The sequence below is a fragment of the Lipophrys pholis genome, assembly GCF_963383615.2.
Source record: "Lipophrys pholis genome assembly, chromosome: 21".
In the NCBI taxonomy this organism is placed as follows: Eukaryota; Metazoa; Chordata; class Actinopteri; order Blenniiformes; family Blenniidae; genus Lipophrys; species Lipophrys pholis.
Window position 1 is genome coordinate 6,054,569 of NC_137649.1, and position 27,434 is coordinate 6,082,002.

The following is a 27,434-nucleotide window of genomic DNA, read 5'->3' on the forward strand; positions in this document are numbered from 1 at the left end:
AAATAAATTACTAATATAGGTATTATATACTTACTAATAATGTCTTTAGGCTTTGAGCTGTGTTCCTCCAAAAAAATATTACTTTTTGTCTTGCCCCCATTTCACAGAAGCATTCATTAATGACTGCATCCTTAAAATCACATCACTCTGAGTTTACATACGATGAATGCACAGTGCATGGTATGTTTTTATCATGATCCAATTTTTTTTTTAGCTTTGTTTTATTTATTTTTGTTTGATTGAATTAAACTTTACTTTACTTCTTTTCATTATAAATTGTATTTATTCATTTATTTATTTGCGTTTTTTAGTGCCGCTCTCATAAACTGAGCGTGCAGGTGACGTCATCAACCACGCCCAGGCGGCCACTCCTATTGGATAAGCACGCGGAAGTGCAAGCAGCATTTTGCTAACAACAACACTGACTCGAAAACTGATGTCCTTTTGCTTCTCGGACCGCGTTTAAGAGACTCTAATGGCGTTACCGGCTCAGCTCAAAGCCCTCCAGCATCACCTGCGGACCGCGCAGGAACATGAGAAGCGAGACCCGGTGGTGGCGTACTACTGTAAGTCTGTTGTTAGCGGTTAGCACCGCAGCTTTGTTTCCCTGACAGCTAACAGCTTAGCTAACAACTATCTACACCCGGAAGTTTAGATATGTGCTGTTCAAAACCCACCTGATTTCTCTTACAGCTACGAGATTCAAATATCTTAATCGGTACTCGCTGAGGCACTTCAAACTTAATGTATAAGCTTAAAACGCAATGACAGTGAAAGTTGTTATATTTCTCAAAGCTCACCGAGGATATATATACCTCAAATAAAGATCACTTTCCTTCAAAACTTCAATTTCTATAAGCACAAGCGTTGAATAACGTACTCCTTAAAGTTATTAAGTCATTATCGACTTGAATGCCCTGTCAAAGGAATGTGTGGTCATTAGAAAACAAGGCTATGTCTGATCATTACAATAACAGCTTAATTTAATCAGCGAAATTTCGAAACAGTGTTTATAAAACCTCATGTTGTACAAATACAGTTGTGTTAATTCAGATTCAGTTTTGTTGTGTCCGTACAAAGGCAATCAACGCAGATGTAGTTCTGTAGCACCATTCCGACACGGTGCTTGACAAGGAAATAAAGAAAATACATTGAAACAAGGTGATTGATAGAATAGAAGTACTTTATTAATACCAGAGGGAAAGTATTCAGTGAGAAACAGGTCCAGTCACTGTGAAGTCTGTTGAAAAAGAAAAAGGCATGTTGGAGAGAGTGAAGAAAAAATTACACACATGGAAAAAGGAAACCAAAAGTGTTGAAGAAAGGTTGAAATAAAATAAAAAGAGAGAAATAATATGGGAATGAATGCTACAGGCTGAATGCATCTTGTGCATGTGCACTGACTGAGAAAGGCACAAAAAGGAGAATAAATCAAGTAAACGCTTTGAGTTAGATACAGAATTTTTTTTAAATCTGTTGTTTAATGGAAAGTCCAAGCAAATTAAACTGTTTAAACCCCTGATTTATAATAAGTGAGTGTGTCAAGGTTTTTTCCACAGGTGAGGAGGGTGGGAACTTACATCTTTTTCTTCAGACTGTGGGAACACAGTTTACACTTTACACAGTTTCAGGTTAAAATGCATCGCTTTTGTATTTCTGTTTTAGAAAAGTTTAGCATTTACACAGCAACGTCATGAAAACAGTGTCTGTTTACAGCAACGGCAGAAACATTGAAAAAGATGTTGTTTTCATGCCGGGCCAGTGTTGGGTGCCGTTGGTTGTTTTTGCAATGAAACCACACACACATGGGTGCAGAGAACAATAAGTAAGCATTAACAATGGGAGTACACAAACATTCGTATGGACCGGGAATCATGACATTCTGGAGGGTTTTGTTATTGCCCATCTACTCATGCAGGTGCAGAAGAAGTATTTACCCCGGCTGTGGTTCAGAAAAGTTGCAGTTTCCTCTGTCTACTCGAAGACGGAGTCAAAGCGCTTTCGATAAGTTCCACCCTGGGAGCCATTTTCAAAAAAAGGTGTTTTTAGTGACTCCGACATGCCATGTAAACGGACATGCGACGAAAGTTTTCCATTCTCACTTGAAAACGTTGTTGTGTAAACGGTTCCTCTGGGGCAATCTGAGCAGGCTTCAAGGTAAACCCGTTTGGAAACCGCTGCCCTTTCGGATGATAACAATAGGACTATTCAGATGAAAGTAATGTCGCACAAACTGCTTTACACAATGAAAACAAACACAGTAATTCCTGGACTCAAAGACACTTACAAAGACTGAATGTAAAGTCGAGGCAACAAAGAGTGAGGAAGGGCTATTTCACTTTGTGTCTTAAATATTTGGACATTCTGCATTGCCCTCAGCTCATCAGACTGGCTGTTCTACAGATGTGGGCCGTAGTGATAAAAATATGCCTCTCTACACAGTTTTTGTTCTAACTTTTGGGATTAGTTGAAAGCCTGAGAGCTCTAAAAAGCTCACGAGGTAAAAGTAATCTGGGATAATATGTAGGAATAAGACCATTGAAGGATTTATAAATGAATAACGCTATCGTAAAATCAATTTTAAAGCCAATGCAGAGCCTTTAAAATTTGTGAAATGTTTGCTCTTTCTGGTCCAATCTGACACGTGCAGCTGGATTATGTTCTTCTTTGAATGACTAAGACACGGAGCATTACAATCATGTAATAAAAACCTGTGAACGTATTAGAATTTATCAATGCATCATGCACATGTTCATCCCAGAAGCCACCCGTTGCAGTCCGTTCCAGCTGCTTCTCTCTGGATAACATTTCCACATTGTGCAGGTGATCATGGTAACATTGTCAGTGTCGAAAGCTACTCTGAGTACAGCTTCACTTTTCCTGAAGTAGGTCAAAGCATCTAAGATGACTTCTGATTGATAGTATAGAATCCACGGGCATCACTGCAGCAAGGGTATGCTGTTGACCTAGTTGGGCCGTGGCATGTTGGGAGCTGCATAGAGAAAAGCAGAATAAAAAAACAAACACATCCAAAGCTACCTTTTGACTGACGGGTAGAAGTAGAAAGCCTTTTTACATGTTGTTGTTTTTTCTGCATCAGTTGGTGATGAAATTTGACTTCCTTCTAAAACTCACAAGTATACAGACAAGCCCTGCAATTTCAAAGCGGCCCAAACTTTATTTTACTCTGGGAATGATATTCTCTTAAAGCTTTATATGCCATCCATACGAGCAGTGTTTCAGAGGGGTGGCGTACCCCCCCCCCCCCCCCCCCCCCCCCTCACATTTCCACAGAGATGGAGCCTGAGCATTTTCGAAAAGCTTCACCTTTTGCATTTCAATGAGTCCGAGCACCGTTTTTGTATAAACGGACACCAAGAGCGCAATACAAGATTTCCATTTTCACTTGAAAATTGTTGTTTAAATTCGGGCTCAATCAGTGGAGATTGATGTTTTGCAATCAAACATACTAAACATATGAAATGAAAAGTGTACAGTGCAGCTGTGCAACTACGTTAAGTTTGCACAGTCTGTAGCAAACTTAACATCACATCTTATGGCCAATAATTAAAAATAAAGAAAAGATACCAAGAGTTTACATACTTCTGGCTTCCTGCTCCTGCATGTTTCGTTTCTCTGTGACAGCGAAGTTAAATCTTCTGTTCGATGTAAATGTTAACAATGCGTCTCGTGACCAATTATGAGCAACGTAATGAGAGAGGTTGGTATTTGAATATGGTAATAAACAACCGTAACTGGCGCTTTGTTTCCCCCAGTGGGTGTGAGTGTCTGCAGGTCTGCTATTTAACCCTTCAAACAGCGTGAAGGTTCAAGTTTGTGTGACAATAACTTGGGGGGGGAAAGACATTAAAGTTCAGACAAACAGAACTGTGGCAGTCTCTGTTCATATCCGTCAGGCTGGAATTGTCCAGAAGTCACAGGTAGAGCATTTTACCGGGATTTATTCACTCGGTCTCTCTATGGGAATGCAGCCAATCACAGTCTCTGTGTAGCTCATTACCGATCCCTTATTGGCTACAGATCACAGAAGGTGAAGGTGATGGTGAGAGGCCCTGATGGGAACGGGATAAATTGAAGTTGGTGACGTATGTGTGAATGGTTGGGGAATGTATGGAAACTTAATTTTCGGTGTTGGATCATTAGGAATGTGCTCAATGCGTTTCACATAGGACTGTCTGTCATGGACAGTTTACAGCACAACATTTTAAAGGGGACATATCATGCTAAATCCACTTTTTTAGCCCTTAAATGCATGTTGTTGTATATTTAGAGTGTTTAGAAGTACAGAAAAGTTCAAAGTAGTCTCTTCAGGTGCTCCGTTGATATCTTTATATTCTGTTTTGGTCATATTTTGCGAACCGTTTCGATTTTTCTATTCTCTATTACGTTTTTTGAACTATTACGTCACAGTATTCCCGGCGGAACTGCCAAATTAGGACATCGACACTTCGAGCAATCCGCCATTTTTGTTTCTCGCTGCGATTTTGTAGTCCAACCTAAGGGTGCCGAAGTTACGAGAGGATAAGTGGAAATGTTCGGTTGTTGGATGTAGTAACCCACAAGCTTTGTTACACCGTCTCCCAGCATCAGAACCTTTTCGAAGTGCCTGGTTGAGTTTTATTTTTCACAGAAATGTACCCACATCTGTGGGTAAGGTCATTTTTGTGTGCGCGAAGCACTTTAAGGACGACTGCTTCAACAACCTCCGCCAGTATAAAGAAGGATTTGCCGAAAGACTTCGTCTGATTGAGCGGTCAGTTCCTTCTATCTATGGAGACGACGAACAGAGCACTTCGGTAAGCTGTATATAACGCTAAAACGTGTGATGATAAGACGTCCCTGTCATTGTTTTGTTAGCATTAGCAGTTGCACCGTCTTCATATGTTAGCGCTGTGTGCTCGTTTTAGATTATAATGTAACTTCTGTGTTAAATAGTCGCTGTAATACAGGCAGTATTGTAGTAGTGGGCATGGATGGAGAAGTTAGTGTAAATATAGTAACACACCATTGCGTTACATCCATATGAAGACGTTGTTCTGTAGGTGCATCATCGTCATTTTCATCTCGCTCCGCCGGGTCCGACTCTGGCTCCAACATGTATGGCTGGATGGACAAATCTTCCGTTGTTGACATTTTGTAAATAATGAGTGAATATAAAGTTTCTGCGCCGCTAGATAATTGTATCTGTTCTATCAAACTACAAAGATGGCCGAACAGGTTGGAGTTGAACCGAGTGTCACCTCTGCAACCTGGAGAGGAGGCGGGGTATGAAGAGACCGCCCCAAAACGAGTTGCTCTCAGAAGCACATCAGAAAAGGGGTAGAAAAGGGGCCTGTGGAGCTATAATAATGAGGAATTCAGACCCAAGCATTGCAGTTCCGCTTTATATAGACCACAACTGTATGATTTATATGTAAGAAGGAAGGATTTAAAAGCATGATATGTCTCCTTTAAAGTGAAAAAGCCAAACTTGGGTAGTTTGTCTGTTTACATGACAACGCTGCTCGGAGCCACTGAATATGCAACTTTTTGAAAACCGCTCCCAAGATGGAACTTTTTGGCTTCAGCTTCATCTCTGTCACCGTGGTAATAGAGGAAAACACAACAGTCCTTCTGCACATGTGCAATTAGATCATCAACAACAATAGCGGTCACCAGAGTGTCATTTCTCCCAGGCCATATACTCCTTCGTACACTTCGTAGTTTTGCAGTTGAGTCACCGAAAGAGCAATCCAACTTCCTCGTTTGTCCATACAAATGTCCGTGTACTCGCCTTAGATTCATTTTAATTTATTGGCAGCAGAATTGTTGAATATGTTTAATTAGTCAGCACTTCTGCATCGCTTTCCTAGAAAAGTTAAATTTTCAATATTACCATGTATTTTTGATGGAACCGTGGATCTGTGCTAAATCGTGTCTGTGATTGGACAGATATACTGAGACAGTGCCGGGGGCCTCACATGACTAGTATCTAGACATGTGATTGATTGAGATTGCGAAATTTAAACACCTGTTATGGTGAGGTGTTACAACACAGCTCCACCAGAGGCAAAGCGAGGAGAGGAAATAACAAAATCCAGGTGGAATTGGTGGCTAAAGTGCAGTTTTATTGTAGCCTTTCAGTATGAGTAGATTTTCATATTAAAACACTGTACAGAACTAAAGGAGAGCCTAACGGGTAATGCCAACAAAAAAGATGGAAAACCTATCCTGCCTGTGGGGAGTGGAGGAGCCAAAAGGAAACTCAACAAAAAGGAACCACTTCTAACTAGCAAAAACCAAAGAGGGCAGTACCTGCTGGCTGAATAAACAAAGCAGAATGATTAAATAAAACAAAAGGCTACTTTTACTCTGGAAGGCCGCGCCAAACAAGATCGCAATCAACAAGGTTACTAAATCCACACAAACAAGCCAAAAGGGCAAACTAAAGAACTACATTGTTAAGCATGTTAAGCAGTGAGCTGAAACGAGAAATAAAAAGTAACAGGTTTGATAAAAGGTGGTCAACTAAGGCCACAAACAACGGAGCCTAATTAACTGAAATTCACGGCAGCCGGCAGTTATACTTAGCTGCTGGAAACTCAAAAGACTCATTTCCACTGCGCAGCATGTGCTGGTACAGTATAGGTTTTTGTGTGTTTCCTCTGACAAAAGCTGTAGATGGTTCTGAAAGTACCGTACCCAACGATTCCCATGTTCCATAACCTATTCATTGAGATACCGCGCACATTGGTACAGGCTCCACAAGGAGGAGCTACAACACGGCCGCCAGCTGATTGGTGGCGACGATCGTCACTCTTGATAAGGCCGCAATATTTAAATAGCCCACCGGCCGTATACACCCTCTTGTTGTTGTTTACATACGCCGCTTTTCACTCAGTGGTGTTTTGTTGACTTGTTTTTTTGAAATGTCAGCGCGCTACTCAGAAGCCTGGTGTTCTGATGGGATGCAGACGCAACAACAGCAGAGGACGGGATTCCCAAATGTGTTTCACGCCTGTCCCGCGTCTGCTGTCGCGTAATGACATCACACGCCCGCGTAATTAAGCCGCCGTTCACAACTCCGCCTACATTTGAACCATACTCTCTGGTGTGGAACCTCGCAACAGATTTAGGTCTGGGTATGCTTTACTGTACCGTGCCGTTCCAAAATTCTAGTTCACTCTGCCGTTTTGTGCTTTGGTTTAATCACACAGTCCAAAGACATGTGCTTGTCTGTAGGTGTGAGTGTGTGAAGCTCTGATTGGCTGTGTTGTCGTGTGAAGGACAGGCGAACTGTCCTGGTGTCACTCGAGTCACTCCAGTGACGATGGATGAACGAGGTGAACAAGCATGTAATGTGGCTGCTGCTGCTTTTTATTTGGGACTCAATGGAAATAAAGTGAAGCAGAGAGTTGCTTTCGTGGGAAAGAACAGAGGCAGCTTATTGTGATTGTGGCTGATCGAGTCGGTACCAGATAAGATTTAACAAAGGCCCCATTTACACGACAGCATTTCATGTGACAACACCCAATTCGTTAAAACCCCCCCCAAAAAAAGTGTTTCATTTACACTGCAGGAGCGGATACACTGACAACGATGTAGTTAGTATTTCAGGCCATGGGAGGATCTTGTAATCAAACCACACAGACATGCGCGGAGAACGATACTCTATAAATGTGAACAAAATCAAGAGAACCCGACATTCGTATGGGCTGATGAGTCTCAGCTATTATTCTACTGGTATGGACTATAAAACTAGAACACGTAGCACGAGTCGTACCACTACGGGGGCCGCCATGTTTGTTTACACGCATGAGCAGAAGGAACCGTTTGCTCTCGTCGTGCCACTGCCTTGTGGCTCTTCCTCTCAGCATGATTAATGTGGGCTGTTGGGAATGCAGCCACTTGTGCGAGGACCAGTGATCCAGCCAGACCACTGGAGGTCAGCAGCACCATGTTTCTGGGACTCTGGGCCTGAGACGAGAGAGACAGGTTGATGAATGTTCACTTAGAAGGAAGTTATTGCTTCAACATCAGAATGTTGGGAGTACAAATAGATGCAATATGTCTTGAGCTAAAAGGCTCTTCACACACTTATGCTGATTTGATAGCAGAAAAGAACCAAAGAGTTTGGCTTTCACTGTCGCGTACAGCTTTGCAGCTCCTGTGTTAACAGTTTGTCAACTCAGAGGAAATGTCGGCAGCTGAGAGATATTTGAAGAGTGACACAAGTACAGCAGTGTGCGACTTCTCCTCTGCCGGGCTGTCATGTGTAGGAGCAGCAAACAACTCGTCGAACACAATCAAATTGATAAAACTGCTCCAAAACCAACACGGAGCGGTGTTCAGAGTGTGTTGACGCTTGCAGAGACTCCCAGCTGAGCGGCAAACACGGCAAAAGTGAGGGGAAAAGGACTATTTATAAGATAACTGAAGCTCTTTGCTTTGCTGCAGTCTCCACTTTGTGTCTGTTGTAGATTTTATCAGCTGCAGCCAGAGTAGCTGCTGGATCTTTGTGGAAAAGCCCTAAATGAACATCCTGCTGCAGCAAATTTAAAATAGTCTGCATCCTTTTGAATTATGAGAATGCCATGTGGTATTTTTCAAGATAATATATGCACAGCGACGACAGGAAAGCGGAGTTGCCATATCGTGGAATTCATGCAAAATATGGATGAAATCAGTGTTGTTGTTTTTTTTTTTTGTTTTTTTTTTCGTACATTCTTAGTGCTTTCCATTGCCTCAAATATAATCCTAGGCTCAGAGCGGTGGTGCAAGCAGCTTGCCTCCATGAAAAGCCACAGATGCCTTTCAGACAAGCAGGAACCTTCATAAATAAACTCTGTAACGCTCAAGCTATATCATCCATCCATGAATTTATTGTCTGAATTGCAAGCGAGCAAAAACATTTTCAAGGTCTTTAAAGATATGGACCGAACAAGCTCCTCATGATAGAAATGCTGATGGAGGTATTTTACGAGTAAAAGTGTCTCCAGTTATTATGACTATTCTCGTCAATCATGTTCTTGTTTCTAACTTTCTCCACAAACTGGTGTTGAGGCGCTCACTAATTGGCTATCAGGTGGTGGTAAACGTGTCCCGCCGTTGAGTTCGGTAAGCAGTCGCCTCCTGCCGAGCGAGAACGAGCCACGTTGCGTAAAAGCTGCACTCAGACACTTTTTCCCACTGACTTTTTAAGGCATTCAATCGAGAGACGCGATTGGCCGCTATGACTCTGCTCCTTGATGTATTTCAATTATGAAGCCGTCGGCTGAAGTTTATTGTGATGCGGTTGGACTACAAATCTGATCCATCGACTTGTGAGAGGATTTCACGACGTGAAAAGACACAATGTTTTCGTCTTTCCAGTGGATTTATCAACCGTGTAGAAATATAAAGCAAAGTAATGCAGCCATATTGTTAAAACAGTAAAGTCTTTTTCAATGAATAGAAAGGACCTTCAACATCCTGAATCTCCACTAATTGCTCAACAAACTGTTCATTGATTAGGTGAAGCTCAATCCCCATGGGGTTTTGGCTCCTTTGAGTCGCGCCGTTGTCGTGTCATCCCTCACTCGACCGCAGCTCTTCATCAGCAGGTCTATCTAAATTGTCCTGCTAATGCGAGCCAATATTTTAGCCCACCTGCGCCCCGCAACGGGGCGGATCGATGAGGGTTGAGTCAACGTCGTGATTTGTTTAGCTGTAATGAAGCAGTGTAATTCACCGGCAGCTCTCCGGCTGACGGCGCTTGGCAGCGTTACAAAGAGGCTGATTGGATCGCCAACGTTATAAATGAGCCAAGGGTGAATACCGGGACTTTACCCCCGCCCTTACAGGCACACTCCCCTCAGCGTTTCTGTACAATGCACTTCTAGTATTCAGGCACATTGGCAATGATAAAACCTCCTCATTTGCTTAATCTCAGTGGCTCCCTATAAGTGTGGTTTTCTTTGGGGTAATGTGTAATCATTCCCATCATAATCTGATAATCAGCAGCTACTTAAGAAGCTTGGCATTAGTAAACCTATGAGTGGGATGCTGTTGAAGTGAATTCTGAAGGAAACCAAGAAATATAAAATCCAGCACTGGATTGGCTTTCCTCGTCCCACTGAGTTTTTCTTAAAAAAGAACATGAAATAATAAAAAATGTCACGTAATTTTTTTGCCGTCCCTCATTTGAGGGATCATCCCTTCAGAGTTGAAGTTCAGGCGCAACATTTCAGTTTTATAGATAACTGGCAGAGGGCTATTGACTGAACATTGAACTATGTGTTCATGGCTTAATGACACTGTACATCTGTTTATCTCAGGTAGGTAGCATTATTATATTTAGCCAGTTTACAGGGACGCTAAATGATAGCATCGAGAGTCATTCGTTCCCAGCATTGGATTGTAATTAAAGCACCTTCAAAGGGCTCTGAATTACCTACAATATATTTGAGGAATAATGTTTAAAGAGTTGACTGTAAATTGTAAGACATCATGGCTTTTTTCCTCTGAACGTGTTTCTGAACTTTTTAGGTCTAAAAGACTAGTCTTAATTAAAATGTTATTTAGTCCACAGAGAAATTAGTTGCAGAGAAGGTCCCGAGTACAGATAGAATTATCCTCATATTTGCTCAACTCTCAAGTGACCTCCCACAAAGTAGCAGCTGAAGACAGTACCTCCACTACCTGAAAAAAAACCTCTCTTGGTGGAACATGGTCGCCACAAGGAAATATTTTGAAACCACGACTATTTGCAGCTGTTTTCCCCATTTTAATCTGGTGTTTCATTAATCTCTGGATTTCCGCCAAATACTAGTCCAAAAAAAAGTAGTATTGTTGATTTTTTTTCTTTTGGTGTGTTTCAAGTAAAAACGCCTAATTTGTTTCTTTTCGTCTCAGAAAAGTTTCCAGTTTACACGTCAACGTTCTGAAAACTGCAGAGGCGTTGTTTTTTCTAATGAAACCACACACACAAGCATGGAGATAAGTCCAGTCCGCACCATTGTGCTGCATTCGCAGCTCTTCCAGGGTCTCATCTGTAACATTAGTCGCACCAGCTTCAAGTATTCACTGGAACTGCCTGGGGAATTGAACACAGACGCAGTGAGAATGTGAAGCACACCTCCTGTTCTCGAGAAGTGTTTTTAAAGGAAATACCTCAATAAATGGAAAGCTGTATCACTTAGAAATGAAGTATTTTCTCCTCTGCTGTTTCTCATCATTGTGCCTCCTGTGGTCGTCTGCCAGAACGACATTACAGTAGTGCCTGCAGTCAAATCCAGAACAGATATTGTAAAGTTCCTCTCGTATTTTATGATGCTCGACATGCGCCTTTGGTTTCCTCCAGCCTCGTCCTTCTTCTTTACCTGCTTTACCAGGTTTTCACATGCCGTGGTGCTTTAACTGTAGATTTTCTCCTCATTCCTCCGGCGACGATGAACATGTTTCATTCTCACACACCAAAAGAAAAACGCCTGCTCCTATCCTCCATAATGACTTCCTTGCCGCTCGTGCCAGAGACACGATGCTGGCAGAGATTCTTCACGCCAACGTCAAAACTGCGTCGAGGCTGTGGCGTTCTGTTAGAACACTTTACAGTCATTTCGATTATTTTGGCTCCTCAAAAGATTTTCTGACAGTGTTGATTCTAAATGAATGCCGTCGTGTTCAAAGAAAACTCCCTTCTTTAACCCTGCCAGGCTTCACCTCCAAGTATAGAAAGCTGCTGTGTACACAATAACTGCCGTAGACACCGGTTGATGACGAGGACGGAGAGAGGAGTGGCTGCCTTGGCTGGTCTCTGCAGCCACCGCTGACAGGACATTACTTATACATGTGACTGCTATTAGTACAGTAATCAATGTTTCTGTGCTTGTGTGTTGTAGCTCAGTGATTCCTGTTTAAAAAAGAATATCAAGAAATGTCTTTGATCAGTTGCCTTTTAAAAGTAGAAACCTATGAGAATCAGTAAATTATGGAGCTGGGAACTTGAAAAGCTACAAATATTTGTCCAAATGCTATCAAGTTGGCTTGTCAGGGGTCTCTGAGGCCTCGTTTGCAATGTTTCAAGTGAATGTTTCAGAAAAGTTAACACAGCAACATTTTGAAAACAATGTCCGTTTACATGGAAACAGCAGAAACTAATGTCGTTTTCATGTTGCTCATCCAGAATAATACATAAACTTTAACAATGACAAGTACACAGACATTCCTGTGGACAGATGATGAAGTTGGATTGTTGTCACGGTGACTGTCATCTATAAAACTACCAAGTCCCAGGAGAAGTGACACTCTGGAGGCAAACGTTGTTGTTTACAATGGCCTTGATACGGGGTAGCGCTGTCCGATCATGCAGACATAGAGTCGGGGCATTTTGGAAAAAAGTCAGTCGATCTATGCACCGTTGTCGTGTAAGTTGTCCATTTTCACTTGAAAGCTTGAAATGCACTACTTTCCCACCGGAAAATTCCCAGTTTAACAGTATCCAGTTGTATTTCTCTCCACTTTCCAGTTTCTCATGAAGGCACTCCAGGGTGTTTTCCAAAGGTGTGTGTTTTGTGGTTGTTGTGTTTTGAATGAGGGACTGAAACTCCCCAGAAAGCCCAGCAGGATTTCCAGCACGGGTTGTTCTTGCGTGGCGGCGTCAGAAGTTGTTTTGGTGCACGTGGCTGGGATGTGTGCGACATTCGGTTCACAGAAAACATCCTCGACCGAACATCGTATGCAGCACCTTCAGTGTGGGAGGTTCACGCCGCTTCATCCGCCCTCACCACCCGCAGAACAAGTTTTTCTCGTTCCTGCGTGTGTCAGCCGGCAGCCGCCGCAGACCTTCATCTAAAGTTTATCGTTTTGTGGCGATGAAGGACATGAAAATAAAGAGGAAGGAGCAAAAAAAAAAAAAAAAAAAAGAGTCTGGAACTGAAAAGCATCTTTGGCTCCTCATTACGTGCGTTACAGTGATGAGAAAGAGGCAGTAGAGTGGAAAGCTTTCACCAGCTACCACAGTAAATGACAGCCCGAAAGGTTAATATTGCTTCTTTAACAGTTACAGACATATTTGTGCTGCTTCTTTATTTTTGTAGTGGGAACTTACAACAGACCAGTGGGCAAATGTGTTACCATTCATATAAAGCCTTTATATTGAATTTTGCGTCGGTCACCTGATGAATAATTGACCTTTAAGTGAAATATTCTTATGTCAAAGTAGATGCAGGGAATCGTAGTTGTGTACATGAGGTTTACGTGTTATTGTCAGCTTCAAGATCAAAAGTCCTTCTTGGTGCCACAACATTTCTGTGAAGTTACCAAACTGTAAAAAGTCATGTGAACAAATACTTTCCGGCAGAGCTGACCAGCGACGGCATGTTGGGCCACAAGTTGGCGCTGTACATTAGCAATGGCGAGGAAAACGGATGTTCGTGTGGACTGATGACAAGGTTGGGTTGTTTTTATAAGTGACTCCCAAATATAAAACTACCAAGTCCCAGGAGAATCTGGACTGGGATTCATGACACTCGGGAGGACACCGTTATTATTGTCGATCTACTTCCATATGTGCAAAAGAACTATTTTTGACAACGCTGGTGAGCATGCGCAAAAGCAGCATTTTCCCTGGAACATGTTGTTGTGTAAACAGGGCCTCATAGTTTGGCACAATTCAAAGTTTTGGCTCTTTTGGCTCAGCTCTTGATGGAAGAGCCGACTGTTCCGACTTTCAAACGACCCTTTAATGGCTTTTCATTTAGTATCACTCTGGGCCTTCTATTTTTCACCTAATTCAAGCAGTTCTGAATGGTTCCATCTGTTGCAACGTTTCATTAAGTGTCTGATTTCAGACATTACGGTACTTGTAATGGCCACCAGAGGGCTTCACCATTGGGGGGATTGTGTGTAAAAGGCCGTTGGGTCGTGGTTTTGGCCTGTTTTTCGTCTGTCTCTGTGGCCTCATATCCTCCCTGCTGTCACAGCCCTCTGTGTGGTTCTTCATTGTCTCAGTGTGAAACTGACTGCTGCTCTGCACGAGTGCTGATGGCACAATGGCTTCCTTTGTCGCCCGCCGTCCGGCACGCTGGCTGCTTCACCACTCGGTGTGTGTGTGTGTGTCTGTTGACTGGTTGAGTGCACTCTGTGGCTTCATGCAGAACACACATGTGTGTCACACTGGTGCTTTTTTGGAAACGCTAAGCCGGCCAGGCTCTTGGCGGCTGGACAGTGACACCCCACCATGCCGCGCCTCTCTGAAGTGGGACATTGTTCCACTTGATGCTGAGCAGGACAGCGACGCTCTGCTGTGACTCAGGCACTCAAACATGAGACGGAAACACTAAAGCACACATGCTCAACAATTTCTGGATGTTCCCTCTGCAAGAGCTCAAGACCAAAGAAGACATCATCGTATCCTCATTGGGGGTCATTCTTGATCCCCATTGGTGGACACAATATGACTGCGTCCATTCTTGACAGCACGGTTAATTTAGTGCAGTAGGGCTATGGTGCAATGTATTTGGACAACATGCAGTCTCTCAAGCACCTAATAGCGTCTTTTCTTTATGCAATTGAAGTTTTAAGTGAACATGCATAATATTTTTCTGTTTGTTAAAAAAAATAATAAAAAAAAGCTTTTGTTTAAACAGCAAACAAGGTTTTGAAAAGGATGTGTGTTTACATGGAAACGACAAACGCTGAAAACAATATAGTTTAAATGTTGGGCGACTAGTGGGGGCTGTGTGCGCAAAGAACAAATACACCATAAATGGTGACGATAGCAAGTACGCAAACGTTTGTATGGACAGACGACAAAGCTGAATTGCCATTACAAGAGACAACTAGAAAAACTACGACGTCCGAGGAGTATATTGACTGAGAGTCAGGCCACTATCGAGGCAAGAGTGCGCACGCACAGTAGCAGCATTTCCGCCGTTTAAAGGGCGACGGAGTTTTCAAAAAGTTCCACCTTGGGATCCGTTTTCAAAAAGTTGTGTTTTCAGTGGCTCTGAGCACCGTTGAGTGTAAACAAGGCCTTATTCTGTTCAGATAAACTATGAGCAGTGTGCAGTTTTTCAGACCATATTACCTCAATGGCATCCTTCAGTTTCATGAGCTGCACCTGATTTATTCCATCTGTTCTGTAGTTTGGGGATTTTTTTTCTATGTGTAAAACAGATGACAACTCAACATCAGCCTTTATCGGTTCTGCTCTCTGAATTTAATCCGTCTGCCATTTATTTTAAAACCCTACCTCAAACCTGGCAGCTCTCCTTCCTCTCCTTTCTTTTCTTCCCAGACTGCATGACAAGACGTCTCCTGATAAAAAAAAAAAAAAAAATATTTTGATATTAAATTAAACAAATGAAAATGTACTTGTGGGCTAATATATGTCGATAAAACCTCCCTTGAGCCACTTCAGTCAGTTTACCTCCTTCCACATTTCCCGGCATTCTTCTGCTATAATATATGATGTGAAAAATCATGTTATACAATACGTGGTATGCATAATCATTTTTTTATTCTCTCTGTTTTTTGGAAGAAGTGTATTATAGGCAATGTCATTATTCTGAAAGCATTTTTCAAACAATCAGCTAACTATGATCTCAACAGTAATTAACTCATAATGTGAATGAATAATGTGTGTGGGCTGCCGGCCTGTGGCTTCAACCACTCACCTCACCACAAAGGTCTTTTATCCGCTTTATTAGTCCGACACAGACCCTGTTGTCCAAGTCATAATATTCTCCTCTCGCTGTTGTAGATTCTTTATTCAAGCGTGTTTTGCTGGTTTGAGCTCCACCTATCGCCATAGAAATGGTCAGTGACTTCATTTCCCACACTGAGCTTTGTTTAATTAATGAGCGCCATCACAGCGTCGGGAGTGAGTGAATACTAATAATAAATGGAGGTCCTTATGTAAGCTAATTACGAGCAATGTCCCAGGATGAACGTGGTTATGAGTCACTGGCGGAGCCAGACCGCGGAGCCGCATGTCACATTTTGGTGGCACTTCAGTCAAAAAATATTAAAGCTACACAAACAGAAAACAGAACAGCTGCACTGACTTGAAAAACAACATAGCAAATGATGAAATGAGGGAAGAATTATCTGCAGTTCCAGCTGAATCTTTTGTTTCTCCTTCTGTCTGTCTTGTTATAATGAACTGATTATCTTTCGTGTGTCATATTGTTTTGGCTCTTTCTCAATGGGAGACTATTTTTTTGTGTTTTCTGGGATTTTTAAACGTCAACCAACAAATGATCTAATCAACTTTAGATCTTTATCATGTATTTGACCAGCTCCATAATGTTATTGGATGAAAGCACCTTTACTGTTGGACCCAGTAGTACCAGTGTCTTTGAGGGGTTCCTTTTCTAATTGTAGTGAAGTTTTTCCTTTGCAAGTCTGAGTCTTTTTATAGAAGCACTTAGTAGTAGGAGTAATCTATATTTACTGATTTAAAAACAAAAAGCAGAAAATTTTCATTCAGAATGAGCTTCAACCTGTTCTTTAGTTCATAAATATCATAGATAATCGTGAATCATGCTAATTATTGTTTGTCGCTCAGTATTCAAAAAAACAAAACAGATATTTCTTCCTTTCCCATGTCATCCATGTAAAACTTTTTGAATAAATAGAACTTTATTTATATGGCACCTTTCACAGACGTGTGTTTGGGCCAGTTCAGCATGAGTTCAGATGAGGTAGAAATCTGGTCTGCTGTCCATGCTGCTGCTCCTCTAACAAGTAATCTGATGTTGCCTGATAATCCTCATCAAAGTCCTCATGTGAAAGTACAAAACTTTTGTTGCGTTTCGGGTGTCCCGTTTTTCCAAAACGGTACGTGGAGCCACTGAAAGCACAGCTTTTCGAAAACACTCCGTGTCTGGGTAAATGGGGGCGGGAGACGCATGTTTTTGGTACTGTTGAGTACCGCCATCTATTCCCAGCTACCTTGTATCTGTTCAAATGTGAAAGGTACGCGTCCCTAATCTCAACTTTGTTCTTTTAAAGTACAAATTAATTTCTCTCTAATCAGATGGTCAGAAAATGATTCCTCAGCTTTGCTTCTTCCTACTCCTTTTCGTGCATAACTTTGTATGCATGTGATGTATGAGTGAGTTTCTATACACTACAGCATAAGGGGTATAGGTATTTAACACAGGTTTAAGATTGTGTATAAATATACTTGTGTATACTTATGTTCTGATTTTTATGTATGAACTTAAAATTAAAATCAGAAGGTCTTTCCATTAATAAAGCTTTGCTTATTTCTGGAGATTTCTTCAGCCAATAAATCCATCGAGTTGTAAACGACCTAAATGAAGTGGGCCTTTCTCTAATGCTGTACGAGTTAGCGGTCTTACATTTATGAGGTGGTTCACCACGTGAAAATAAGAAGCTGAGCACACAGCTAATTGACAGATGAGGGCTTGTTATTATTGGAGCCGTGATGTGAAACCTTCTTCAGTTCGGCTTTTTGGAGGTCAGGTGAAACATTTTTTATTTTTTATTTTTTTCCCCCCTCCTGGTCCAGAGCAGAAGAAAACACTTTGTGCTTGTCAAGACTCCATAACTTCACCGCCTGATGATTCTTCCACATGACTCGGGCAGACGTTCGAACCAGGCTGCAGAGGAATGGGCTTTAACTGAGCAGTAAAAAAAAAAAAAAAGAAAAAAGGTACAATTCTTCTAACCTTTCATCTTTTCTCCTCCTCTGCTGCAGGTCGGCTCTACGCCATGCAGACGGGCATGAAGCTGGACAGTAAAACACCGGAGTGCCGAAAGTTCCTGGTCAAACTCATGGACCAGCTGGAGTCGGTGAGTTGGACTCGCTTCAGTGCCGTTCCTCCCTGTAGGGTGTCCTCGGGGCTGCCGGGAGAAGCTCCTCTGATTAAGGACGAGAGAGTTCAGACGGCTGTTACTTCTCTGTGGGGGCTGCTTGGGACACTCGGTCGGGGCATGACTCATCATTCACGGTGTACCAGATCACCGAGTGGGCTTTAGGAGAGCGCTTTCTTTTTTACTTAACGAGAACGTCAGCATTTCCTGAAGAAAATCCCAGTGTGAATGCTGAAAACTGAAAAACGGCTCAACTGCAAATGCGGAAGAAGCTGACGAAAAAAATGAAAGGACTATTAGTTAAAGAAAAAGTTATTGAAGAGGAAGTAGTTTAAGGAAAGGTAAAGGACCGGTCAAAAAAACAATTAAAGGACTGGTAGTTCGAAAAATGGACGTTTAAAGGATTGGTAGTTTAAGGAAAAGTCATAGGAGAGGTAGTTTGAGAAAAAGTTAAAGGACTGGTTGTTTCAAAAAGTTTAAACTTCTTAAACTCGTAGTTTGAGAAAAGATAAAGGACTGGTAGTTTCTAAAAGTTAAGAAAAGTTTCACTAAAGTACCAGTTATTGTGAAAATATATCAATAAAGTACCAGTGATGGTGGATGCTTCCAGCATTCACAGAATCCCGAGTTGATTCAATGAGCTGTATGATTCCAGGCACATTTCTTACCTTTCAAATGGCCTCTTATGAAGGCAGTTGACCCTTTTCTGACGTGTTATCTGCTATTACATAACAATGAAGCCAAATGTTGTTCGACTTACCTCCTATCAACAAAACACAAAAGCAGAATGTATGCACCAACACCCCCCGGGGGAGTTAAATCTCAGGCCCCCAAAAGTGTTCCCAAAGCATAGGTTACAAAACGCCAATTTAAATGATTAAAGGGAAGCTGTCAGAGGACGTCTGGGAGTCATTCATCATTTCAGAGGTCATACTGTCGAGCTCTTGACAAGTTTACTCCACGTTAATATTAAACATGAGCACATGTGGCTGGAGGCGTGTCGAGAATCTTGTTTGGGGTTCACCCGGGTGACATTTTTCACGACGCTTCATGATGACTAATGGCCTTCTGTAGAGCGCCATGGCTCAGCTGACAGTCTCACGGCCGCTTCTATCTGTAGATATTGAACACAGCTGCAACTCCGGCCTGTTTTATCTCCTCCACCACAGGAGCACATGGATAAATGGCTCTTATAAAAAAAACAACAAACAGAGGAGCTCCATCGCTGCTGTAATGACCACGCACAGAAACGTTGTGACGTTTGCCTGCTGTAGTCGCCTGCTGGAGCACCAGTGTGTCTGGAATGGTGCAGAGCGACCTCTAGAGATTGGTTAGACAAAGCAGAGGAATATTACCCTTAAAGGTCCTCCCTTTAAAACAATTTAGTATCAAAAGACGTTTACGACCAATGTGAGCATGACACCGGGAAAACATTACTGGTACACCATGACATCTTGAACTAGGAATGATGACCCTTCGTACCATGTAAGACTAAACTAAACTACATTGGCCTAAAGTGTAAATATTCTCCTGGAAGATAAATCAAAATGATTTTGTCAAAGTTATTTGTTTGGTGGGAATACTGGGAAATTTTCTCTTTTTATGTGTATTATGCCATTTGGATGTTGGTTCTGAATGCTCCCATGAAGGGACAAGCTTGCAAGACTAAAGCTGCAACACGTGGGCAAAAGCCACAGCGCCAATGAAAAGGAAAATGCCTTTGACACAAGAGCAAAGGACACAACTGGAATCTGCAGACCAACTAAAATTTGCCAGTCCCCCAAAAAGCCGTAGCATGCTCTTTTCCACTTTTCTGTGCACAGTGCTGCTTGTCAATGCAAATGCAATGGCTGCAATATGGATGCAAAAGCCACAGCACGGTTGTAAAAGCTGCAATTCAAATGTTGAGGTCATTGAAAAAAAAAACTCAACACAAATACGAAGGCTGCAGGACGAGCGCAAACGCCGCCACACAAAATAGCTCAACGTGAATTCAAACACTGCAATACGATTGGAAAGGTGCCAACTCGAACGCAAAAGCGGGCGCCCAAATGCAGAACTCCACGAGGAGTGCAAAGTTGCACCACAAATTCGATAACAAAGCAGCCACTTGATGGCATCTCCTTCGATTAAAAAAGATCCAACGTGAACGCAAAACCCCAACAAGAATGCAGAAGTGGCAACTTGATCGCCAAAGCTGCAATAAGTGCTTGCTGTAAGTCAGGAGCTAATGGGGCGCTCAATAACATGAACACAAATATTATACGTGAGCTTTAAAAAGTGTGACATTCATGACCAACACGTCAGACTTTACACGGTTTTGTTTTATGGAACCCATCTGTGTTCAGGGGGCCACTTGTTGACTGTTAAAGCTCGCTCGCATAAGGTCCAAGCTCTCTGGCCTGCCATCAGGACACAAGCTAATTAAGATTTGTGGGTTTGTTGTAATGAGGAGGGGGGCGGAGGTGAGACGAGACATCCCAGCGAGGGGCGGACAAATGAGCCTCTTGTGAAGCGACTGGAGAGAGATAACATATACAGACTTCTGAAGCTTAAAGTCAACAAGTGACAAACGGTGACTTTGGGCCTGTTGAGGCAAATCTTGATGAGTCGGCTGGTTTTTGAAAACGGGATCATGATAGTAGTTTGATAATGCAGCTCACAAGAAAAGACAAACAAGAACAGGTCGAAGTCTTGATGGAGGACGGGGAGGAGGCGGGGTCCTGGGATGTCCCACGGCGATGCTGGACCCGACTTTATTGATCACTCGGCGCCAATTAAGCGCAACCGTGCACTGAGATGAAACGGAGTCCTCCCTTGAGTTTTACAGGGGCCTCAGGGATGTTCATTACTGTCACGCAGTCGGGATGCGCGGCTTGACTAACATCCGCCGCTTTGATGCGCGTGTGAGCTCTCGTTAGCCGCGACGCGTGTCGTGATCTGCTCCAGTGTCACATGGAGCCTCTGCCTGCTGACGAAGACCAAACAAGTTCAGTGGAGTTTTCCGATTGAGGACATCCTGAGGTTTCCTCTGTGCGCTCTGCTCCTTCACGAACTGTCGCCGGTAGCTGTGAGTCACTTCTGTACAATCAATGAGTCAGGAAACAGACCACAGCAGTCTCTCTCTCTCTCTCTCTCTCTCTCTCTCTCTCTCTCTCTCTCTCTCGCTCTTTCTCTTTTTTTTCCACTTTCCCCTGATGACCTGGCTCATGCGTACAATACATGCTGGACTCATTAATTCTATTTTCCACTGTCATCGCCGGCTCAACTCTCTGAGGCTTTGCTCTCGCCGGGACGGTGGAAAATGGCTTGTTTAAAAATCAGTTTCATATGGCTCAGAGTGGGAAATCTGCAAAAGTTACCAGTCCGGTGCTGCTAAATTTAGAGGTTTGTCCGCTGCTGCAACCTCGGAGCTTCAGCTCTAAAAATACTCGATGAAATGATGGAAGAGGAATGAACCCGCACCAGTTTTTAAAGTTGTCGATATTTTAATTTTGCTCAAAGTTTGAGCTCTCGGAGAGGGAAAGGAGAATGACGTTTGGAATCTCTGTTCAGCTCACGTTTTCGGAATATTCCCACGATAGTTGTCCTCCTGTTATCTTGCACTCAGCTTGGTGGTTTTATTTTACTTGCCTTCAGCAATCACACACACACACACACACACACACACACACACACACACACACACACACACACACACACACACACACACACACACACACACACACACACACACTGGCTGGTCTGCTTGGTGAACAGTGTGTCTATTCAGGCTGATCCACCTCCAGTGCTTTTACCAGAAACCTAAAGCCCCTCTGGACTCCAACAGAGGAAGAGAGTATTTAATATGGAGGAGGAACCACACTGCGGATTGCTGGAGTGAAATCAATCAAGTGCCCCAGTCGATGACGACCAATATGGCCACACCAAATTGTAGTCCCTTGACTAACACAGTAAAGCTGTTTGGACTATTTGATGTTGTTTTACTATACACTCTTGGATTGTATGTGTTTGTGTTGTCCTGCAGATGAAGAAGGACCTGGGTGACAATGACTCAATCAGCCAGGAGGTGGTCGGCAATGCCCACATCGAAAACTACGCCTTAAAAATGTTCCTTTACGCCGACAACGAGGACCGAGGGGGACGCTTCCACAAGTAAGAGACCCACACCGTTTTGCTTCTGTTTGTGTCTTGTGGTTCTATCTGGTTGATTACATCATGATATGGGCCTCAGCTTGAAGATGGAAAAGGCCTTTTAAGGGCGGATCGGTTGTCAGCGTTATCCTCATTCTGTCACTCTCTCAGAAAGGTCGGTCAAGGTGGTAAAAACTGCGGTTGCCAATGTTTCCTATATTAAATGGTGAGACATGACCACTGCTGGACAAATGGGAGCTGTGGGCTGCAGAATGCAATTCATCCACAACTGCATCCAGCCAGTCACAATACAATCTGTCGTGACCCGGAGCACCAGGCAGTTTATTTCAGCTTTGATCATTTCGACCAGGGGTGTCAAACATGAGGCCCGTCAGCCAAGACCGGCCCGCAAGAGGCTCCCATCCAAGCAAATGGTAATAAAATATAAAGAAAACATTCGTTTTGAACGCATTTCTTAAGAAGTAATGGACACAGCATGTTTGTAAAAACACCCATAATGCAACAGCCATAGCTATATTTTGGACATTTCACTGTATTATAAAAGGTTTCATTAAAATTGGCTTTATGTTGAGATTGTAGTCATTTTCTGGAGTTATCAAATGGATTTTCATTTTCCACCGCTTGAGGAGTCCTCAAAGCGCTTTACTTTGTTGATCACGTTCACACATTCACACACAGACCAATGGAGACGGCTGCCACATAAGGTGCTCAGTCCTTCCACAGGGAGCAGTTTGCGGTTCAGTGTTTTGCTCAAGGAAACTTCCACATGTGAACATTCCGATCAAGAAACCACCCGCTCTACCGCAGCCGCCGCTACAAATTGTTTGGTTTTGCTAAGATATGGACATTTTCATCAAGTATAATCTGTGCCGCGCCAAAGAAAAACTTTAAAGTTCCAATTTCCAATGTCATCATGGCACTTTTTGACACGTCCGCTGATGTAGACAGAATTTCAGAATCAATCCGCATTCTATCTATCTCCCCCTTATTCTTGTTAGTGTCTTCCATATATCCATTCATCTCTTGTATACAAGCTGCTTACGCTGATGTCTATTACCGCGTTTGCTTTATTTTTCTGTGACAAGCATATTTCATTTGGTTTCAATACAAACTTAACATCCCACAACGTATGAAAAGGAGCATCAGTAACAAAACCTCTTCAGGATATGAAACTTTCTCGCGGCTGAGATCTGAAGGCCTCAGTATTCAGACAAGCAAGAGCTAAGAAGAGACATACACTTGAACCATGGATCCGTCAGTCTGCTGCTATTAACAGCTGAAACGCTCTTGGGCTGACCGAGCTGTATAGGAGAGTGAGTAGAAAAGCCTTTTATTCAGCGGTTTCTGATAAACACAGCAATGTCTAACCATGTCCGGAGGCGGGCTTGTCCTTGTCCACTCCAGCTGTATTATAGGATACTATATACTGGCGGAACAACGTGGAAAGGTCGGGGGCAAAACTAAGGCCCCGTTTACAAAACAACACATTCAAAGTGAAAATGGAAAACGTTGGTTTGCATTTTTTCGGGTGAGCGTTTACACGATCACGGTGTTCGGCGTCACTAAAAATTCAACTTTCTGAGAACGACCCCCAAGGACACGTCAACACATGGACTCGTGAGGTGGAGGGAATTGAACCTCAAGCAACTGAGCCAGAAAATGTTGGTAAAAACAACAGAAATTTGTTGTTCCCGTGTTCGTTCTTGTGCTTCTGTTCAAGGCATCCCCTGTAGTGCCGCATTGCGAACGTCACATTCAAGACGTCCTCAAGATCCCCCGCCCTTGCTCTAGCGGGTGCGGTTTGATTCTGTCGCTCCGTATCTCTTCGACAAATAAAAAAACTAAAAGCAACCATTCAGCCAGACTGAAAACATTTGGATTTGTTGGACGAAATCTAAAGTTTTAATGTGAACCACAACTTGGAGTGTCTGTGTGAGTCGGACCTCCAGACAGCCTGTCAGTTTTCTAGCGGGGCAGCTACCGAGCTGGATCTTCAGTGCACATCCTTTCCCATCAACCCGGACTTTTCTCACGTCATCAAAGTACCCAAAACACGCCCTTCAAATCTCCTGCGTCAATTCAAACTTTATTTACAAACCCCAGAGTGGCATTTTGTCCGACGGACAGTCTTGGGAACTGCGACAAAGGTTTTCCTTCTATACAAGTAGAACATTTGGCTTCATCGGCACAGCCGCCGCTGTTTCAGATTAGGGAACCACCTCATTCACTTAATCTAATGTGAGGAAGAGGGTCTGATATGGAAAATAACCCGATAAGACTGTTTTAACAGGAGTGTTTTTGTCTGTCATTTGGGTGTGTCTTAAACCGCTGTTAATGCCACAGCTTTTAAATATTAATAGCAGAACTTTTAACCTTTTAGCGAGACGTGTAAATGAAAACCAGACGGAGAACAAGAGTTTAAAACGGTCAGTAATGGAGTATCGATGGAGTTTTTTTTCAGCCCGACATTAATTCACGTGAGCAGCATACTGTTTGTAGGCATTATTAAACCTATTAGTGATTCCTTCATTTTTCACGACAGCACGTTCCCTTCATTCCACTCCTGTGCTACAGTGCAGCATGTGGAGGTTTAAGACTCACAGTGAGAGAAGACAAATACACAAAGTTTGTTTTTGAAAACTTTAGTAGACAGAACTTCCTTTTTCCATTTGTTTTTGTAGATACAGTATTTCCAAATAAATATAATTAATGTGTTTCGTTTGTAAAATTGGCGTATTGTAATAGAATATTTTGTGCAGTAGCTTTGGACAGACCCGTAATATTTAAGAGTAGCCCATCTTGTATGTCTTGCCAACATTTTTGGGCCACTTGGCAAGAAAAGTACAGATATTTTATACTTTCTGGGTTCATGTGGCAGAAGCCACATAGATCAGCTTCAAACCCAAATCTGCCTCTTTAAGTTTCAGCCGACTGATTTTAATTGGCATTTCTTTCATTTTCGTCAGAATTTGCCATTTCATGAATTTATTATACTTTAAAGACACTGTTGTCGATGTTTCAGCTATTCAGTATTTTCTTTATTCTTTATAATCATGGTAAATGTGTTTTTGGGAAATCTTACTGAATATTTATCGTCACATTATTCGCCTGTAATTTTTAATTCTACTATTATTAAATGTGGTCATTTTGTTTGGACTTCTGCAAATAAAATATTTTTTATGAATTGTAACAGGGCATGGGGTATTTGTGCGTGCGTGCGTGCGTGCGTGCGTGCGTGCGTGCGTGCGTGCGTGCGTGCGTGTGTGCGTGTGTGTGTGTGTGTGTACTCTCTTACCGAGGAAGTGGTATTGGTGCCAAAACTGATAAAGGTAATTAGTTATTCCATGGGACAAAACAGGAGGAATGGCTCTATTTTCCCACCGCTCCTCGAGTCAAAAATATACTCAACTTGTCCTTCAGATGAACTCTGCAGATGCCACCTTAACCTTTTTTGTTTGGGCGATGAGGTGACCTCCGTCACAGGAAGGTCCCTTTCCCCTCCGGTCAGTAAGGGTGAGCCCCTTCGCTGCAGGTTGTGCAAGATGAACGGAAGCAGGCAACACCTTCTCCTGGACTGTTTATGCTGTAAATAAATGCTCGGAGGCTCCCTGTGTCCAGCGAGCACATTCAGCCGGATCACGTAATACCGCTGTTCCGGCGAAAAGGGAACACAAACAGGTTTACGAGTTGCCCGCTGGTAATAGAACCCAGGCTTCACAGCCGGGCTGTGTCACCTCTGTACACACAGCCACACACTTACAAATGCAAACAAGCCACATACACATGGACGTACATACAGGGGCATGTTAACGGAGGCAGAACATGACACACGCCACATGGTGAACGTTTATGGGAAACTTTGCTGAAACATGAGACTTCCTCCGACGTGTTGAGGCTCCGTGCCACAAGGAGCTCATTCATTTGAACCCAGTGCCGGTAATTCTGGGCCGTGCCAAGTATATTAGTTTAAAAACCAATAAACGTCAATGTAACGTCTGCGATTACAAGATCTGAGAAAATTCTTGACTCCCCCGTTTTTGCTATTATTGTAAGACAGAACTGACATAAGTTCTTTAAATATTTAAAGGTTTCAAAAACTGTGTGATACTTTGTGGTTGCTGCGTCAGAGTATTGCCATCCATCCATTTTTAGCTCAATCTGCCTCATTTCCAAATGATCCCATCAAAGTCTGGCCAAACACAGGGTTACCATAGCAACCAAAGATACAAGTACAGTCATACAAACTATAATCCGAGGCTGTTTTGTTCCAGACTTTGGAGAGCAAGTTCTTTGAAACAGGGCGCGAGTTCAGGGTTTGACAAGTTGTAGCTACTGCTGAGATGTAAATGATAAATTTGTGAGGACAGTGACAGTTGTGTGGAATTCTGTGTCATTTTACCTTCATGCGCAGACACTTGGATGAACGAGTAGTAGTAGAAAAATTCAAAATAAAAAGATGGATGGAGTGCATTTCGGCTGCTTCATTCAAGGATCGCCCTCACTCTGAGACCGATAGCAGTGACCTGTAAGTAGTGGCATTTGAACCTCTATGAAAACTCTAATTATAATCTCTCTTTACTAACTTTTGTGGCCATCTCTAATGGCCTCAAGTACTTTATAATTAATCAGCCAATAACCCCTTTTTTTTTTCAATCCATTGTTCAATCCATTTGCCGTACCTGCTCTATCTGGATGTGTAGGTCGTGACAAAGTGTGAAAGTTAGTGAGCACACAGGACAGGTCACCAGCTCATCACAGCAGTAACACAGAGGGACTCATCCACACCCACAGCCAGCTTCCAGTCACCAAGCATGTCTTCAGACTGTGGAAAGATGCCAAAGTACTCAGAGAAAAACTTGGCCCAGAATCAAACCTGGGTTCTGCTGCTGCGAGGTGACTGTGCTGACCACATCACCACTATAATGTCACCTGTTTATCCAGCTAAATTAGTTTTATTTAGACTCCATGGGACAGAAAACGCTTACTCAACAACTTCTGACACTATTTTCCTTTGGAACATCAATACAGAACCTGCTGGTGAATAATTATACTATTAAAATACCCAAGTTGACTACAAACAATTCCAAGCTGGTAAGAAACCTCAAATGGAAACCACAATACCTGCTTGTATCTGGTACTACAACTCCCATTAGTTGCACAATACAAGCATAATGTATTTTTATTGTTCCAGTTTGACATTGGCAATACCCCGCATCCCTGGACGTAATTCAGCACAGAATTCATGGTGCCCTGATCACAGCACCTGTTAGGATTTTGAAGCACATTTTCAATCAGGACAATCGAAAACCTAAAACCACATATTAGGGGCCGTTGCTAGAACAAGCCATCTTGTAATCCTGTAATTGTTTATACACTGTTGCTATAGCTATAGCCTCATGGACCAAAACCAATGTTTCCCGCCAAAATGTAAAATATTGATCTTTTTAAAACAACAC

At 42.6% G+C, this 27,434-nt stretch overlaps 1 protein-coding gene across 3 annotated transcripts in view; it reads left to right on the forward strand.

Annotated features, from left to right (window-relative positions):
• Nucleotides 1-366: 366 nt before the first annotated feature.
• Nucleotides 367-27,434, forward strand: part of vta1 (vesicle (multivesicular body) trafficking 1) — a 58,024-nt gene continuing 30,956 nt past the window's right edge. For 2 of the 3 annotated variants that reach the window (XM_080490890.1, XM_080490891.1), the window contains exons 1-3: nucleotides 368-566; nucleotides 17,708-17,802; nucleotides 21,851-21,978. In XM_080490890.1, the coding sequence (XP_080347016.1) occupies nucleotides 476-566; nucleotides 17,708-17,802; nucleotides 21,851-21,978 (314 nt within the window). In that variant the 5' untranslated portion in view covers nucleotides 368-475. Of the gene's footprint in view, nucleotides 567-17,707; nucleotides 17,803-21,850; nucleotides 21,979-27,434 lie in introns of all 3 variants that reach the window. The other variant, XM_080490889.1, reaches the window with a different exon arrangement.